Source organism: Phocoena phocoena, chromosome 10, assembly GCF_963924675.1.
Source record: "Phocoena phocoena chromosome 10, mPhoPho1.1, whole genome shotgun sequence".
Lineage (NCBI taxonomy): Eukaryota > Metazoa > Chordata > Mammalia > Artiodactyla > Phocoenidae > Phocoena > Phocoena phocoena.
This window is the reverse complement of record NC_089228.1, coordinates 64,730,493-64,749,095: the sequence shown is the minus strand read 5'-3', so window position 1 is coordinate 64,749,095 and position 18,603 is coordinate 64,730,493. Positions and strand designations below refer to the sequence as shown.

The 18,603-nt window shown below is 54.2% G+C and overlaps 1 protein-coding gene and 1 pseudogene across 1 annotated transcript in view; one reads left to right on the top strand and one right to left on the bottom strand.

Annotated features, from left to right (window-relative positions):
* The window catches only part of ITPR3 (inositol 1,4,5-trisphosphate receptor type 3), a 66,073-nt gene that overhangs the window by 29,137 nt on the left and 18,333 nt on the right, over positions 1-18,603 (bottom strand). The window contains exons 3-16 of the mRNA XM_065886467.1: positions 12,751-12,872; positions 11,035-11,121; positions 10,359-10,517; positions 10,072-10,170; positions 8,719-8,802; positions 7,959-8,105; positions 7,608-7,703; positions 6,997-7,047; positions 6,655-6,797; positions 5,589-5,688; positions 5,336-5,496; positions 4,580-4,721; positions 3,020-3,181; positions 128-300 (exon numbers count right to left, since the gene is read on the bottom strand). Coding sequence (XP_065742539.1) covers positions 128-300; positions 3,020-3,181; positions 4,580-4,721; positions 5,336-5,496; positions 5,589-5,688; positions 6,655-6,797; positions 6,997-7,047; positions 7,608-7,703; positions 7,959-8,105; positions 8,719-8,802; positions 10,072-10,170; positions 10,359-10,517; positions 11,035-11,121; positions 12,751-12,872 — 1,726 coding nt within the window. The remainder of the gene's footprint in view (positions 1-127; positions 301-3,019; positions 3,182-4,579; positions 4,722-5,335; positions 5,497-5,588; positions 5,689-6,654; positions 6,798-6,996; positions 7,048-7,607; positions 7,704-7,958; positions 8,106-8,718; positions 8,803-10,071; positions 10,171-10,358; positions 10,518-11,034; positions 11,122-12,750; positions 12,873-18,603) is intronic.
* Positions 14,430-15,391, top strand: LOC136129324 (ubiquitin carboxyl-terminal hydrolase MINDY-1 pseudogene; annotated as a pseudogene).

The following is an 18,603-nucleotide window of genomic DNA, read 5'->3' as shown; positions in this document are numbered from 1 at the left end:
AGAGGTGGCAGTTTGTCAACAAGTGCAGAAGGATTTCAGTATTTAACAGCCAGCACCAGCAGCTTTCTCCCCTGGGGCAGCAAAGGGAGGGGGGAGGGGGGTGGTATGGCAGGGGAGGGGGGCCCACCTGGGCTCCCGGTTCTTCCGCACCAGGCTGACGAAGGTCTCCACCTCCGTCTTGGTGATGTGCTTCTCCAGGAGCTTGCGGTTGTTGTGTAGCAGGGCTGTGATGGTGTCTTCGGCCAGGATGTCGTAGCCGATCTGGGACTGCATCATCCCGAACTGCTTGGCGATGTGCTCCTGGGGGGCGGCCGGGCTGGGGGTCACAGGGAGCCCAGCTCTGCTCCAGAACACTGCTCCCAGGGCCCCAGACAAGGACCCGACACCGGCAGGGGACCCCGACCCTAGGAAGCTAAGGGGTCCAGGAGAGGATGCCAGCTCCGGGCAGAGGGCAGTTTTATGTAATATAGTTATTTAGCTCACCATCCATCTCCCTACCAGAGTGAAACCCCCACGAGGGAGGGACCCTGTCTGTTTGGCAGGGCCAGCTACATGATTGGTGGGGCCCGGTGAAAATGAAATAGCAGGACTCTTCCCAGAAATAAGCCCACACACCTATAGTCAATTACTCTTCGACAAAGGAGGCAAGAATGTACAATGGGAAAAAGAAGTCTCTTCAGCAAGTGGTGTTGGGAAAGTTGGACAGTGCGTGTAAACCAATGAAGTTAGAACACACCCTCTCACCATACACAAAAAAAAACTCAAAATGGTTTAAAGACTTAAATATAAGACATGACACCATAAAACTCCTGGAAGAGATCATAGGCAAAACAGTCTCTGACATAAATCGTACCAATGTTTTCTTAGGTCAGTCTCCCAAGGCAAAAGAAATTAAAAAATAAATAAACAAATGGAACCTAATCAAATTTAAAGCTTTTGCACAGCAAAGGAAACCATAAACAAAATGAAAAGACAACCTACAGAATAGGAGAAAATATTTGCAAATGATGCGACCGACAAGGGCTTAATTTCCAAACTACACGAACAGCTCATACAACCCAACAACAAAAAAAACAACCCAATCAAAAAATAGGCAGAACAACTAAATAGACATTTCTCTAAAGAAGAAATACAGATGGCCAATAGGCACATGAAAAGATGCTCAACATCACTAATTATTAGAGAAATGCAAATCAAAACTACAATGAGGTATCACCTCACACCAGTCAGAATAGCCATCATTAAAAAGTCTAGGGCTTCCCTGGTGGCGCAGTGGTTAAGAATCCACCTGCCAATGCAGGGGACACAGGTTCGAGCCCTGCTCCGGGAAGATCCCACATGCCGTGGAGCAACTAAGTCCATGCGCCACGACTACTGAGCCTGTGCTCTAGAGCCTGCAAGCCACAACTACTGAGCCCGCGTGCCACAACTACTGAAGCCCGTGCGCCTGGAGCCCATGCTCCACAACAATAGAAGCCACGCAATGAGAAGCCCGAGCACTGCAACGAAGAGTGGCCCCCACTCACCGCAACTAGAGAAAGCCCGTGTGCAGCAACGAAGACCCAACACAGCCATAAATAAATAAATTAATTAATTAATTAAAAAGTCTAAAAATAACAAATGCTGGAGAGGGTGTGGAGAAAAGGGAACCCTCCTACACTGTTGGTGGGAATGTAAGTTGGTGCAGCCACTATGGAGAACAGTATGGAGGTTCCTCGGAAAACTAAAAATGGAATTACCATATGATCCAGCAATCCCACTCCTAGGCATATATCCAGACAAAACTATAATTCAAAAAGATATGTTCACAGCAGCACTATTTACAATAGCCAAGACATGGAAACAACCTAAATGTCCATCAACAGATGAATGGATAAAGAAGATATGGTACATATATGCAATGGAATACTACTCAGCCATAAAAAAGAACAAAATAATGCCACTTGCAGCAACATGGGTGCAACTAGAGATTATCATACTAAGTAAGTCAGAAAGAGAAAGACAAATACCGTATGATATCACTTATATGTGGAATCTAAAATATGACACAAATGAACTTATCCATGAAACAGAAACAGACTCACGGACATAGAGAACAAACTGGTGGTTGCCAAGGGGGAGGGGGTTCGGGGAGGGACAGAGTGGGAGGTTGGGGTTAGGAGATGTAAGCTTTTATATATAGAATGCATGAACAACAAGGTCCTACTGTAGAGCACAGAGAACTATATTCAATATCCCATGATAGGACTGCCCTAGTGGAACAGTGGTTAAGAACCCGCCTGCCAATGCAGGGAACACGGGTTCGAGCCCTGGTCCGGGAAGATCCCACATGCCGTGGAGCAACTAAGCCCGCATGCCACAACTACTGAAGCCCGCACGCCACAACTACTGAAGCCCACGTGCCTAGAGCCCATGCTCTGCAACGAGAGAAGCCACCTCGATGAGAAGCCTTTGCACTGCAACGAAGAGTAGTGCGACAAGGCCCCCACTTGCCGCAACTAGAGAAAGCCTGCACGCAGCAACGAAGACCTAATGCAGCCAAAAATAAATAAATTAATTTTTTAAAAATATCCTATGATAAACCATAATGGAAAAGACTATTAAAGAAAGAATGTATATGTATGTATAACTGAATCACTTTGCCGTACAGTAGAAATTCATACAACATTGTAAATCAACTATATTTCAATAAATAAATAAATAAACTAGAGGTAATATTAAAAAAAAGAAATAGCAGGACTCTTGTTCAAAAATTAAGAATTTCAAGACAGCCACAGTGGAGAGTTAAACCCAGCATGAGGCCCCTCTAAGGATGGAGCCAGGTTGTGCGCCGTGAGGACAGCCCTACTATCTGGTTTGGTTCCCTGCAGCATCCTCATCCTTGGGGCCTGAGACGGCGCTTGGCACACCGCGGTGCGCCTTGGTGAACACGTGCTGAGTGAACGAGAGCAGGAGTGAGGGAGGGAGCGAGCCGGCCAGCAGGTGAAGGGGCAGCATTCCAGGGCGGCGGGCAGCCCACCTGGTTCTTGCGGTAGTCCTCCTGGGAATGGCGCAGCACACGGTAGCACAGACGAAACATGTGCTGGTAGGGGGCGTTCTTCTGGTCCGACAGCTCCTCCAGCCGCACCAGGGGGCCCTCACCCCCCTTGTCACGGAACGGGGTCTTCAGAATGCCAAAGATCTAGGGGAGCAGGGAGAGTCAGGAGGGATCCCCACATCTGCCTGCACCCCTAATTGTCCCAAGAATCCTAAGCCCCGAACTGACCCTGCCTGGAAGCCACCCTGACATTAACCCTGAGCTGATTCTAAGCTAGACCATGACCCCCGCCCACCCCTTTCTCACTCCCCTCTCCTGAGGCTAAGAGAAAAGGCAGGCCAGGCCCGTGTGGCCAGAGCTTAGGAGACCAGACACAGGCCTGCCTTGTCCAAAAGGATGGATGTGGGGATGCAGGGTTACATAAAGCAAGGCTGGCAAAGTGGTAACAAGTGAATTCAGGCAGTGTTCGTTGTACTATTCTTTCAATACTTTCTCAATGTTTGAAAATTTTCATAATAAAAATTTAGAAAAAAAATTTTTTTAAAAAGCACAAGTTTGGGCTTCCCTGGTGGCGCAGTGGTTAAGAATCTGCCCGCCAATGCAGGGGACATGGGTTCGAGCCCTGGTCTGGAAAGATCCCACGTGCCACGGAGCAGCTAAGCCCGTGCACCACAAACGCCAAGCCTGCGTTCTAGAGCCTGCGAGCCACAACTACTGAGCCCGTGTGCCACAACTACTGAGCCCGTGTGCCACAACTACTGAAGCCCGCGTGCCTAGAGCCCATGCTCCGCAGCAAGGGAAGCCACCGCAATGAGAAGCCCGCTTACCGCAGCGAAGAGTAGCCCCCGCTCGCTGCAACTAGACAAAGCCCATGCGCAGCAACAAAGACCCAACACAGCCAAAGATAAATGAATAAAATAAATAAATTTATTTTAAAAAAAAAAAAGCTCAAGTTCTCAGACTGATATCTGAGTGCAAATCCTGGCCCTGCTGTTTCCTAGCTGTGGATTCTCGGTCAAGTTACTCCAACCTCTGCGTGCCTCAGTTTCCTCATGGGTAAAATAGGGAGAATGATTAATAAATAAGCTCTCCCCGGGTTGGGAGGATCAGATGAGTCGATTCATGTAGGGCACTTAGGGCAGTGCCTGGTACATGGTAAGAGTGCAATAAATATTGCGGGTGTTGTTTTTTTTTTTAAGAGTGATAAGATCAACCATACCTCCATTTTTTAAAAATAATAATAATTTTTTTTTTATTTTTAAAAGGAATTGATGAGAAACATCAGGGAGACTGCAGCTCAGCTGGAGATGGGAAAAGGCAAGCTCACGTTCACAAGACATCCTGTTCCCAAAATTTAAAAAAAAAAAAGCAGGAGTGGACGTCCCTGGCGGTCCAGCGGTTGGGACTCCGTGCTTCCAATGCTGGGGGCATAGGTTCAATCCCCGGTCAGGGAACTAAGATCCCACATGCAAAAGATGTCCTGTTCCCTGGTCACTGGCCTTTCCCCGAGGCCCCCCACCCCCCACGCATGTGCATGGCCACCTGTTTGAGGATGTTCTGCTCTCTCATCAGCTTCTGCCGCTCCCGGTTGGGCTTGGTAACCATGATGTCCAGCACGTTCTGCCCATTGTTGGGGATGTCGCTGACGAAGAACACCAGGTCCTCCAGCAGCTGGATAACAAATCTTCACAAAGGGATGCCAGGGGTGACGAGTGTGAGGTGCCGACCCTGGGCACCCCCCAGGACCCCCGTCACATGCCCCCTGGGGCAACCAGCCCTTCCGCACGTGCCAGCCTTGCTGTCACAACAAAGAGCCCATCATCTGCCTTCCATTTCTCTCCCAGCTTCACCCCAAACTCTTTCCAAACACACCCCTCACCCCACCCACCCTGGCTCCAAAGTGCCCTCTAGACAAAGAATCTCAGGATACTCCGATCTGGAAAGAACCAATAGGGCACAGGCGGGGTGTTTGATGTGAAGGGCTCTGCATTTCCATCCACCACTTCCTAGCTGAGTGACCTTGGGCAAGTCTCTTAACCTCTCTGAGCTTCAATCCCACCATCAGTAAAACAATGGTAATGATGGCTCCATCAAAAGGCTAGTTCTTGGAGTATGTGAGCAGTGAGGCTGGGGTCCAAGGTCAGCCAGGGCCCCGCAGGGACCAGTCCCCACCTCTGTCACCCTGCCCCCATCCAGCCTATCCAGATTCTGCTTTGTGACTCCTTTGTTTGTGAAACACAGGCCCCAGGAGGACAAGGGCTCTCAGGAAACCTCGGCAACCCTGCCCCTGAGGCCCACCTGCGGTCATTCTGGCTGATGAAGCCCTCGTTGAGTTTCTCCACGGCGCTGGCCAGCATGGAGCTGGCGTCGTTGGCAAAGTCCAGGTCTCGGATCTCGGACACAGGAACCGACACAATGGCGAAGGCCTCCTTGTCCTCCTTGGTGGGGCACGTGCCCAGCTGCAGGGACAGAGGTCAGCAGGGCACTCAGGGACCAGCCTGGGCCCCAGCCCAGCCCCCAGCCCAGCCCCCTAGCCCCGATGGGCCCACACCATGAGCCGGATGGGTCGCTCCTCCTCGACATCAATGGGCACGTTGGTGCTCTGGATCCACGTGTTGGTGCAGAGGTGCCGCAGCCGGACATACGAGTTCCTGCAGGCAGGGGGGCGGAGAGAGCAGGGGGAGTGCGCCACGGAGCGTGACCCGGCAGTCTGCCCGCTCTAACCCCTGGGGCTTCCCATCTTCCACCTGCCTCCATACCCAGCAGCCGTAGGACAGGGGCACGGGTCCCCTCCAGGTGAGGAGCCTGAGCCAGAGAAGAGAGACCAGCAACATGGCCCCCAGGCCCTGTACTAACTGCTGCGCTTTGCCAGGCCCACATGCCTTGCCCGCTCTCCCCAGAACCAAGCTCTGAAAGCCCAGGCTTAATTACAAGCTCAGGACCCAAATTCATTGGGACAAATGAGGCTATTTAAACTATCCCATTTAGTGTCAACTACGCATGCGTTTCACGGCGGAAATACTCACGTCTTTGATTATGAAATACAATTAACATTCAGAAATGAAAAATAATCTGAATCTCCAAATACATCTGGCCCCGAGTTTCCGATAAGGGATCGTGGGCCTACAGTGATTCAATTAATTCTCCCATCAGCCCTGCTGACGGGCAACTTGATAGTCTCACTTCACAGGTGAGGAAGTTGGGGCAAAGTGACAGAATCAGCTGCCTGAGATCAGCCAGCCAGTCAATGCTAAAGCCTGCTTGACACCCAGGAAGTTTCCTGATGTTACATTTTAGAATCTCGGGGTTGGGTGGGGGGCGGGTCTTAAAAGTCAGGAGGTCCAGCCGTCGCATCCAATGCACCCTGGACAAGCTGTCATGCCACCTGTGCCTGAGCCCCAGGCTGACTGGCTTTAAAGAACCCTGGAGCAAAGGCATTTTGATAAAGAACTAGCACAAGGTGGCTCCCAGGGTGCAGGGCCCAGGGCCGGGCACATGGCAAGCATTCAGTGGTGGTGAGCTGCCTACAGGCCTCAGAGCTGGAGTGGGGGGCGCAGGGAGTCCAGGTGCCAGCCTGGGCACCCCTGCCGGCACCCAGGCACACGGCGCCTACCTACCGGGGCACGAAGGAGTCGGTTTTCTGCAGCGTGGTGGGATCCAGCTCGAAAAGAGAAGCAATGTCGTTGCCGTGGGGCACAGCAACCAGGCGGTATTTGATCTTCTCCCCAGCGTTCCGGCGACCTGCGCGGCCCTGGGCACCCTGTGGTGAGGACCTCAACTCAGGCAGGAGCCCCTCCCTCCTCTCAGGCCCCCTGAAACCACCCAGGATCCCACCTGAGAGGCCGTCTCCCTCCTGCCCACCTACCTCCCAGGGTTTCGTGGCCTCCCCGGCCCCACCCCCGCCCACCCCAGAGCTGTGCACACTCTTCCCGGCCCTGGAACCCTCCTTTGGTCCTCACCGTTCCCGCTGCCTTGGGATCAGAGGCATCACCCTTGTAGCTGGGGTTCTCCTGCTCAGAGATACAAGATAGGGGGGCTATCCACATGACCCCACTCCAAAATACAGTCTACATGTGGCCCTGGGTTGGGGCAGTCAGGAACCCCCCCCAACCTCCCAAGGGTGCCCATCCCAGCCCCAAAACTCATGCCACTCCTTGTTGACATGGAGGAGGCACCAACTACAGCCCCAGGCCCTGTCCTCCACGGCCCCTCTCCAAAGACCCACAGATGGACGCGGACACACACACATGAATGCCCCAATATACACAAGCCTGTGCGTTACGGACAGACAAGGATGTGGAATGTAAGTTCCACAAGGGCTGGGAGTCATGCTCACTGCTGTATCCTCAGTGCCTAGAATAGCTCCTGGCACACAGTAGGAGACACAGTCATATTTGTGAGACTTACTCATAGTCATGCACGTCTTTGACAGTATTTGTTAAGTAGATGCCAGAGTGCAGAGAAGCCAGGGTCCACAGACACATGTATCTCTGTGCAGACGGGTACCAGGCACACATGCTCGTGCACGCACGGCCTGAGCTCCCAGGATGCCCTCTGCCTCCCCACTCACCTCAGCAGCCAGGTAGTTGCCCGTGGCCAGGTGCTTGAAGCGGTACAGGCCGTTCCAGTGGCCAGCTCCTCCACGGCAGGGGTCATGGTGGACCACCTGGCGGGTGCAGGCGTGTCAGGCAGGAAGGAGGGGCTGGCTGGGGAAGGGGAGGCATGGCGGGGAGGGGCACCGCAGGCCTGGAGAGCTCTGGGTGGATGGCTCTGGGACCCTCTCTGGCCCCTTGGCTGCAGAGGGGCTCAGACGAGAGACGGATGGGGGTGGACCTCCCACCCTAGAGGGGGAGGAGGAGCGGGGGAAGCCCAGGGCTGCAGAGGAGGGCTGGGGCCCAGGTGCCGGAAGCAGGGATCTGACCTCCACCTCCCAGAGGGCATTGGAGCTGGTGGCCGAGGTGGCGGACTGGCGCAGCGTGGTACGCAGGAACACCTGCAGCTTGCCCTTGTACTCATCGCACGTCAGGAACTTCTCCTGCTCCGCGTGGAACAGCCGCACCACGTCTCCCTGCAGGCGGCAGGGCGTGGGCTCGGGGCAGACAAGGACCCTCCCGGGGGAGGAGCCCACCTGTCTCAGATACTGGCGCAGCTCCTTCTTGAGCCAGCAAGCCGAGGGTGGGGTGCACACCTAGCCCTCCGAGAGGGCGGCCCCTCCTGCCAACCCCTTATGTCCTACAGGCCCCGACCCGACAGCCTCGCATCCTTGTCCGAGAGGGCACAGGGCAAAGGGCAGGGGGCCTGGCCTAGAACCGTGGAGAGGTGTCGAGGGCACAGGGTGCTCAAAGAATCTGGGCCCACCCCACGGTGGGGGGATGGGGACCCCCACTCCACTGCCACCCCCTTAGCAAGACAGCAAAGTGAGAGCAGCCAGGACTGGGAAAGGATGGACAGAGGGGTTGTGGGGCCAGAGACAAGAGAAGGGGAGGACCAGCTGGGGCTGCTGGGTAGGGCCCTGTGGGAGTGGAGGGAGGCCGGATGGGGGTGCAGAGGCAGAGAAGGGGCAGCATGGAGGGGAGGGCCAGACAGGGAGCAGAGCTGGGTGCTCAGAAGGTGGGGGCAGGCAGGCAGGGGGACCTGTGGGGGTGGGGCGGGGCTGTTTCCGGGGAGTTTCCAGTCCTTACGCCTTTCAACACCTCCTCCAGGTGGTCTCGGAACTGCATAAACAGGTTGATCTTCCAGCTGGTGTTGCAGTTCACAGAGTTGACCTGCGGAAGCGCACAGAGACCCGTGAGGCCGGGCAGGCCCCCAGCCGCTGGGGAGTGGGCCTGTGCCTAAGACCCGAAGCGGGTGAGGGGAGGCCAGCCCAGCCCCCATTAGAGCACAGGGGGGTGTCTTCTCCCAACCAGGGCCCCCAAACCCCAGCCCAGCTGCCCTGGGGCCGCCACCCAGTGGGGTGGAGAATGTGGGCAGACACTGGGAGACAGGCAGGGAGCAGGGAGGCCCACCCAGCCCCTCCAGCTGTAGACAGGACTGGAGGAAGCAACCCTGGGTGGGTGGTGGGGGGGTACGTGGACACCCATCCGCTGCCGGGCTGGCCGTTACCAACCAGGGTCCTTGGACTCTAATCAACAGAAATGAGTAAGAGTCCAGGTGAAAAATTCAGCCAAGGCTTTAGCAGGACTCCTACTTCAGCACTAGGGAGGGAAAATAAGACACAGGTGGCCCTGCTCACTCTTCTTATATGGCGGTGGGTGGGGGGGCGGGGGCGGGTTCATGGATGGGGCCGGAGGGGCGATTTAGGTGGCCTGCCCACCCCCTTGGTGGTGCCCTGCAGAGTACCCTGCTTTTGCTCCCAGCACCTCAGAAATGGCAGTTGGTTTTTTCGGCCTTTTTGTACCTTACTGTTCACAACTTGCCCCAACTGTGCACGCGTGCAGTTCCTTTTAGTCTCTCAGAGTTTCTTTGTATTTTGTTGCCTGAGGAGATGTTTGTCCAGGTGCAAGGGCAAGCACTCCCATAAAGGGTCCTAGGTCCCAGTCTATATCAACCCACCACCCTGTTACCGATCCAGGTTCTTGGCCTCTTTAATCAGGAGAAATAGATAAGAGACCAGATGAGAAATTCAGGCAAGGCTACAGCACGAGGGAGTGAAAACAAGGAACAGGTGCCCTTGCTTGCTCCCTGAGGCCGGGCAAGCTGGTCCCTTAAATGGGCTGAGGTCAGGGGCGGATCCATGGGTTAGGTCGGAGACGTGGCTTAGGCGATCTGCCCGCCCCCTCGGTGGCGCCCCCTTGGTGGTGCGGGGATCACGTGCAGTAGTTGGCTTTTGCTCCTGGGACCTCAGAAGTAGCAGCTGGTTTTTGGCGTTTTTGTATCTTATTGTTCATCGTTGCCCTGACTGTGCATGGGTGCGGGTAGGTTTAGTCCCTTACAGTTTCTTTGTATTTTGCTGCTCGGGAGACACTTGTCCAGGTGCAAGCACTCCCGTGAGAGGCCCCTGACCCCAGCCTGTCTCAGCCCAGCGCCCCGCTCACCTCCTTGCAGCCAGCATTGTCACTGAGCTCATAATTGCTGGCATGCAGAGGCTGCCCAGCGTTGACAGGGTTCAGGATCACCTTGTCCCCGACAACCACCTATGGGGACAGAATGCAGCAGAGTGAGGGTGGGGACGGCGGGGCCCCCAGGCTTCCCTCTGGCCAGTCTGCCCCCTAAGAAACAGGCATGAGCTCATGCAGTCCCCACACCAAAGACCCTAGAGAAGCCCCCCTGGCGCTGTGGCCTGCGCCTTCCAGCAGGCCCCTCCCCCCAGCCCTGTCCTCACATTGTCCCCGTTGCTCCGCAGCTTCCAGAAGGGCTGGATGAAGAGCCAGGAGCCCTCGTTGCCCGTGGCATCCAGTGTCACCCGCATGGCGTTCTTCTCCAGCAGGGCCGGCAGCCGCTTATTCACGGTCAGGTACTTGTTACTTTTCATGTGCAGGAGCTGAGAGGCGGCGGGCGGCCAAGCAGTGGGGGGGGTGAGGTCACCCCAGGAGGCCAGCCCATCAGAAAGGGGGGGCTGGGGGGCACACTGGGCCCTTGGACAAACAGACCGAGACAAACATGGCCACACGCACAGTCACACACCCAGTCCAGCACCCGGGTGATCACACAAAGAGCTAGCGCTGTTCTAAATACCCCAAGAGTAGTAGCTCGAGGAACCTTACAGCAACCAGAGGGAAGTACTATCACTGGCCTGATTGTCCATTTGGGGAAACAGAGGCCCAGGGAAGTGAAGTCGCTTGCCCAGGTCACAGAGCCAAGATGTGAACCTGGACCTCGGGGCTCCAGAATCTGTGCTGGTGGCCACAGTGCTGAACACACACCCACGCACACAGCCGTTCAGGCCACACAGCAACGCGCACGTGTAGAGGCAGACACGCAGTCACAGAGACAGTCCCGGGTTGGCTGGTGCCATGGCACTGGCACCCCTCGCCCCCACACCTGCCCCGGCGTCACACCTGGATCACACTGCCGTACTTCACGACGTCCCCGTGCACCTTCTTGTTCTCTGTGTCGTTCTGCTTCTGCTCCATCTGGGCCGCATGCTGCACAGACATGCACAGAGATGGAGGGTGGGCCCAGAAGCCTGCTACTGAAGGCACACATCTTCCCACCCCCCCACACACATGCAGGTCCTGGCACTGCACCCAGAGTGACCCTCCTGAGGCCATCTGGCCTGTTCCTCCCACTACCGACGAGAGAACGAGGCTCAGAGTGTGTACAGCACAGAGCCAGCGGCACCAGATTCCTCCCCTCAGGCCCCTCCTCGCCACCTCCCTCTGGAGGGGGCAGCCAGCAGGCCTGTGAGCCCCCGATGCCCCAACACCCCCAGCAGATACCCTAAGGTTGTGCCTCACTCCCCTGCCTCACCAGACCCCTGGCGCCCCAGCAGGGGACCCCTGGCGCCCCAGCAGGGGACCCCTGGCCCAGCCCAGACACCAGCAGGTGTGCTTGGCGGCATTTCCTCCTCCCCTCCACCCTCACTCCTCTGTGACCCTCCCTCCCCAAACTGTGTGTGCTCCTAGCCCACCGCCTCCAGGGAGCCTTCCCTGACGAGCCACATCCAACTCTGACAGATCCAACCCTGATGCCTCCAGGATTTGGTTTGCATCCCACTGAGGACACCATTTTAGGTCCTTCTGTCCCATTAGACTGGAAGCTGCCCGAGGATACACTGTGCCTCCTCCATCAGACTGGGGGGTCCTGGAGGTGGGGGCTCTGTCTCCTCCATCAGACCGGCTCTCTCTGAGGGCAGTGGCCCCTCTGCCCCTTTCATCTCCTCAGTCCCATTATCCGGGCCTCATGCCGGAGGCTGGTGGGAGGATGGCTGCTGGGGAGCCATGCCAGGTACCACGTGACTCTCCACAAACCTACGGTGTACGGCTGTGTGAGCACGTGTGGTTCTGAGTGTCTGCGCATGCGTGAATACGCTATGCCCAGCCAGATCCACAGCTCAGCCTGGGCCTGTGGCGGCAGCAGGAAGAAGTTGCGACGGCCCCCAGCCCAGGACGAGAGACGACCTTATTCATAACAGAGCTCAGCAGCCCGCAGCCAGCCCCCTCTTTCCAGCCCAGTTCACAGCTGTGAGTGGGGCCCACCCGGGCCCGCCCTTTGCCCATTTCACACCACCTCCTCAGACAAGGGGATACCGGGAAGCAAGGTCTGCCTGATGGGGGGCGGGGCCCCAGGTCCGGGGGAGGGTCTCAGAAGCAGGCTGCAACGTTGCTGACCACAGCCAATCCTCCCACTCTCTTTTCCATGGGGATTGGGCTGGACGCCCTGAGCTCTGTCCAGAGAGAACCGCCCAGGATGTAAACTGAGAGGCCTGAGAGCAACCACCAGGCCCTCACACCACACACCAAGGTCGGCCAGAGACCCAGGGACCGTCTAAGCCCCACTGCCAACTCGTAGGATGAGCACGATGGCCCGGTCCCCTTGAAGGGCCCCAGGCTCCAACTCTATAAAATGAGGGGTGAGGTCAAGACTAGTTCTTAAATCAGGTTCGCTGGAGCCACTGTCTCTAGGAGCCCCTGGTAACTCCATGTACAGCTGCACAGGCCGTTCACTGCACTGCGGTGTCCAGCTGAAGGACTGGCTGGCAGCTGAGGTGCAGTCCATAGTTCACTGAGGCACGCGGCCTGGGACAGGGCACACACACCTGCGCGTGCACACACCTGTAACTTCTGCAGCAGCACCACGTCGGCAATCTTCTCCTTGTCCTGCTTGGTCTGCTTGGCCTTCCAGTACTGCTTCTGGGCCGAGTAGCGGTTCATGGGACACACCTTGAAGAGGCAGTCTGAGGAGGGAGGGCAAAAGGAGGGAGCTCGGTTCATGCGGGGCTCAGGGGAAAACCCTGGCCTGCAGCCCTGCCCCCAAAGCCCACCTCTGCTCTCCCCACCCCTCTCCACCCCGCCGCCCTTCTTGGGTAGAGGGGCAGTGGTCAGAAGACCCCCGTGGAACTCGGAGCATCCTGGATTGTGCTGAGTAGAATGGAGGGGCCCAGAAGAAGGTCGGAGAGTGGGACCCCCCCTGGGAGGCGGACGCGTGCCCTCTTCCCCACGGGAGATTTATCAGAGGCCCTTGGGCCACCACCCCATGCCCCGTCTGTGTCCAGGTTTTGTGGACATTGGCAGCTGACCATTCACATCAGCATCCTTTCTCTGGCCCTCCCCCATCTTGCCCACAGATGCCTGGGAAGTTACATTCCCCCCAGCCCCCAAGGGGTGTCCTCCATCCACTGGCAGCAGGAGGGGACCGCCTGCAGTGGTCCCTGTGGGATGAGCCTGAGGCCTCTCTTCCCCCGAAACCACCTCCTTGCTCGGCGCCCTCACACTCCTCCTGGGACCCCTCCTCAATAATGCTCCCGCTGTAGACTCTGCTTCTAGGGAACTCAACCTAAGAGAGTGCCAATCAGAATTCCAGAAACAGGTTCTTTATTACCTGATTTTTATTCTGGACACAGATAAAGCATCAATGATTTTCACAAGCCCAAACTCCAGAAAGGATGTCAGATTTTTCTACTTCTGGAAAGGAGGCATGAGTTGGAAAATCCTATTCTAAAGTGTGATGTGAAGGGATAGAGGATTCTGGATCCCGGTGAAACGCTGGCATGGGGACTGGGCCTGACGATAGCATGAGCCGTGCTGGGAGGCAGTGAGCACCCCGTCACAGGAGGGAATCCCAGGAGGGCACAGGGCTGGGCTCACAGCCTCTAAGACCCCTCCCAGGCCGCAGTGCCTCCACAATCAGCAGTGCTCCCGCAGCAGAAACACAGGAAGACGGTTGTGCTGGGAACCTGGACAGGGGCCCCTGGGGGAGCAGATCTCAGAGACAGGGCCCTGCCTCATGCCTCCTTTATATATATGTCACATAATGCTTGTTGATCCCACTCCTGGGCTTATATCAGGAGAAAACTCTAATTTGAAAAGATACATGCACCCCAGTGTTCACAGCAGCACTATTTACAATAGCCAGGACAGGGAAGCAACTTAAATGTCCATGGACAGATGAATGGATAAGGAAGATGTGGCACATATACACAATGGAATACTACTCAGCCATAAAAAAGAATGAAATAATGCTGTTTGAAGCAACATCGATGGACCTAGAGATTATCATATTAAGTGAAGTAAGCCAGAGAGAGAAAGACAAATACCGTATGATATCACCTACACATGGAATCTAAAAAAATGAGATAAATGAACTTATTTACAAAACAGAAAGAGACTCACAGACACAGAAAACAAACTTATGGTTACCAAAGGGGATGGGGGGTGTTGGGGGGAGAGATAAATGAGGAGTTTGGGATTAACATATACACACTACTATATATAAAATAGATAAATAGAAGATGCCACCTCAGAAGGAAGTGATCACACCGGATGAGGTCATGGCCCATCTTGGAGACTGCCTTCTGTCCACCAAGCCCCAGGAGAAGTCAGAAGGACTTCAGCTTAATTTTCAGCAGAATGTGGACGATGCAATGACCGTGCTGCCTAAACTGGCCACAGGTCTGGATGGCAATGTGCTATTCACAGGTGTCTCTGATTCTGAGTATACACCCGAGTGCAGTGTCTTTGACCTACTAGGCATACCTCTGTACCATGGCTGGCTTGTTGACCCACAGAGTCCTGAGGCTGTGAGCGCAGGTGGGAAACTGAGTTACAACCAACTCAGTTGTAACCAACTGAGTTACAACCAATCATCACCTGCAAGCACTCCAGTGACACCAACCTCGGGACAGAAGGCCTGACTGCAGAGCAGTTCCTGGAGACCACCGCCGCACAGCTGACCTACCATGGTCTGTGTGAGCTAACAACAGCTGCCAAGGAGGGCGAACTTAGCATCTTTTTCCAGAACAACCACTTTAGCACTATGACTAAGCACAAGGGTCACTTGTACCTACTGGTCACCGACCAGGGCTTTCTACCGGAGGAGCAAGTGGTGTGGGAGAGCCTGCGCAACGTGGACGGAGACGGCTGTTTCTGTGACTCTGACTTTCACCTAAGTCACTCCCTGGGCAAGGGACCTGGAGCAGAAGGTGGGAGTGGCTCCCCAGAAAAGCAGCAGCAGGTGGACCAGGACTACCTGATCTACTTGTCCCTGCAGCGGCAGCAGCCGTCGCGAGGCACATTGGGTCTTAGCGACCTGGAGCTGGCCCAGCAACCTCAGCAAGAGGCGTACCAACAGCGCCAAGCAGCCCAGCCCGCGTCAGCACGGGCCCTGTCACCGCAGGGGAGAGGAGCCGCATTTGGACGCCCAGCTGCCGAGTGTCGGCAAAGGCCGAAGCAAGAGTCCGACTGTGTCCTCCTGTAGCCCCGCTCAGTTCCAGGCTGCCCTGCCTCCGCTTTCAGAGGTTGGGGCTATTCTGCTTGCTCCCCAGCTCAACTTGAGATATGCAGGGTAACTTATTTATGGAATGTTGGGGATCAGAGCAGGCAGTAAATGCCAAGGTCAGACTTGGTGACGTCTTTGCCCCAACGTGCTGCCTCCTCTTCCTCCCAACCATCCCGGGCAACACTGGGGTCGGTGGGGTGAGGATTTCTGATTCCCAACTCCCCTTCCCCAGAATAGTCACATTAATATACAGGCTCGGGCTGCAGGGTGAGGTCCCCGTCTAGAACACATCTCCCCTACTTTCTGCTCCTGCAGGCCCACCCGTATCCAGCCATCTGTTTGTTTCAGGGTTTAATTTGGGTTTCTATCTCCATTATTTGTAATGCCTTCCTAGGGGTTTGGAAATAAAACTTCTTTCCTGAGAAAAAAATAAAAAATAAAATAGATAAATAACAAGGACCTACTGTATAGCACAGGGAACTATATTCAATATCTTGTAATAACCTATAATGCAAGAGAATCTGAAAAAGAATATATATACACGCGGGCACGCACACACATTATGTATAACTGAATGAATCACTGTGCTGTATACCTGGAACTAACACAACATTGTAAATTAACTATACTTCAATTTTCTAAAATGGTTTAAAAAAAAGAAGAGAAACACAAGTCGGGAAAAAAATGCTTGTTGAATGAATAAATGATCTGAGCCCTCTAAAATGTTTGTGGCCCACCCCTATGAGCAATGCACATCTCCATGCTTTTACTCTGCTGTGCTCTTTGCCCAAAGGCGACCCTGTCCAAAACCCAAGAGGGGCCAGAACCTTCCTTCTCACCAAACTGTGGGGCAGAAGGGCAGAGAGGACAGAGGGTGAAAGGGTAGCCAGGAGACCGGGCCCACGCAGGACCAGCAGCAGCAAAGGCCAAGAGAAAAGTCTGGGTCCAGGGGGGTGTCCTACCGTAAGGACTGTGTGTGCTGGGGGAATGCACCTGTGGGTGCGGGGGCACAGGGCTGGTGAGGCTACAGACAAGAGGATATTCCTTTATCAAAGTCAGCTGACATTCCCCGAAACTAAGGTATGCAATACTCCAAAAACTCACTACCACTGCACAGAATCATCTGGGGCGGGGGAAGATTTAAAAAATACAAACTCTCAGCTCCCCCATAGATCTTGGTAGGGGTCAAGGCCTGCAGATATGCATCGTGAAAGGCACACCCCACCCCCACCCCCGATCCCAAATGGTTTTGCTGCCCAACCAAGGCTGCAAAGCACTAGCAGGGGATTCGAGACAAGAACAGAGCACAGGGAATAAAGTTATCCAGCCACAATTACACATAAACTCGGTATAAATCATGTAAACATCTGTTTCTAATCTTTAACATTTAGACTCAACTTACAGAACCCCGAAGACTCCATTGCGGTTACAGAAGAGAATGCAAAGCTTATTCAGTCTTGATGTAAAACTAAAAAAGGGCGCGTGGTTGGTGGAAGGCAGACGTGAGGCGGAGCACTGCAGGACTTGACAGGATGAGAAATTCAGGTGCGACTATGACACTTGGGTTAATAAAGGTGACCATGGAGAATCTACAACAGCGCCAGCATGCTGCTGGGGGCAGGGGGAGGGGAGAAAGTGGAGGGATGGGCCGAGAGAGAAACTCTCCCGGAATAAGCAAAACCTGGGGTAGCAAGCAGAAGAACCGATGAGAAGGGTGAATGGGTTTGCTTTCTCTTATTACGCTGTTGGACAAGGCGCAAGACGAAAGATCAGAGCCACAGATGCCCCCTCCCTTGGACACAGCAATCCCCCCACGGGTCCTTCATTCCAAGAGCACAGCTGCATTTGTACAAAATGACAAGGGACAAGGGTCTTCACTGCACTGTCGGGAATGATAAAGATTAGAAACAGCCCACGTGCCCATGAGAGGGGACTGGTTAAATAAATTACGATGGAGCCACATGAAGGACAGCTATGGAGCTGTGAGAGAGCGGGGAGTGGTCAGAAACCCTGACACAGGCTGCAATCCCGGTAAACCTTGAAGCCATCATGCTAAGTGACATAAGCCACAAAATGACAAATAAGGTACGATTCTGCTCAGGTGACGTACTTAAGACTAGTCGGATTCGTACAGATGGAAAGTCGGCCGGTGGTTGGGGTGAGGGATGGGTTGGGAACGGGGAGTTATTATTTAATGGATATATAGCTTCAGTTTCACAAGAGGCAAAGCAGTTCTGTGGATGGACGGCAGTGCTGGCTGATGAGACTGCGCTAAATGTCACCGACCTGTACACTTAAAAGTGGTTAAGATGGTAAACTTCACGTGGCTATTCACCACAGTTGAAAAAAAATTATTTTTGAAATGCTTAAAACTATGTAAACCATAGGAACACTGTTTTCACAGTTGTCCAGGATATGAACAAAAATGAGTTTTTAAGTGAAAAAAAGAGAGAGAAAGAGAGCTCAAGACCTCTATATACTAATATAGAAAGATCTCCAGTAGGATCTATCCACAGTAAGACTCAAAGTAAAAACAGCAAAGAACAGAGCAGTGCATATAGAATGCTACCCCAGTGTAAGAAAATCGGGGAAGTCTGAACATATGTTTGCAGTTGCATTAAGGACCACGGGAGGATGCGTAAGAAACTAAAGAAAGTGGTTACCTGGAGGGACAACAGTGGAGATGGGAGAGGGCCGTGGGAGCAGATTCTCGATGGATGTTTGCACAACATTTGGAGGTGTAACTGGATGAATAAACTACCTAGTCGGATTCTCTAGTAGGGTTGTCCCTGGAGATGGGAACAGGAGGTGAGTGAGGGTGGGATGGGATGCTCCCATCTGCTGGATCCTAGAGCCTGTATTTGTATTACTTTTTTTTTTTTTTTTTTTTTCGGTATGCGGGCCTCTCACTATTGTGGCCTCTCCCCTTGCAGAGCACAGGCTCCGGACGCATAGGCTCAGTGGCCATGGCTCACCGGCCCAGCCGCTCTACGGCATGTGGGATCTTCCCGGACCGGGGCACGAACCCACGTCCCCTGCTTCGGCAGGCGGACTCTGAACCACTGCACCACCAGGGAAGCCCTGTATTACTTTTATAAAGAGGAAAAAGAAAAGATGATGAACAAGATTTTAAGTGGCTCATAAACATATGAAAAGATGTCTCACTAGTAGTCAGAGGAATGCAAATTAAA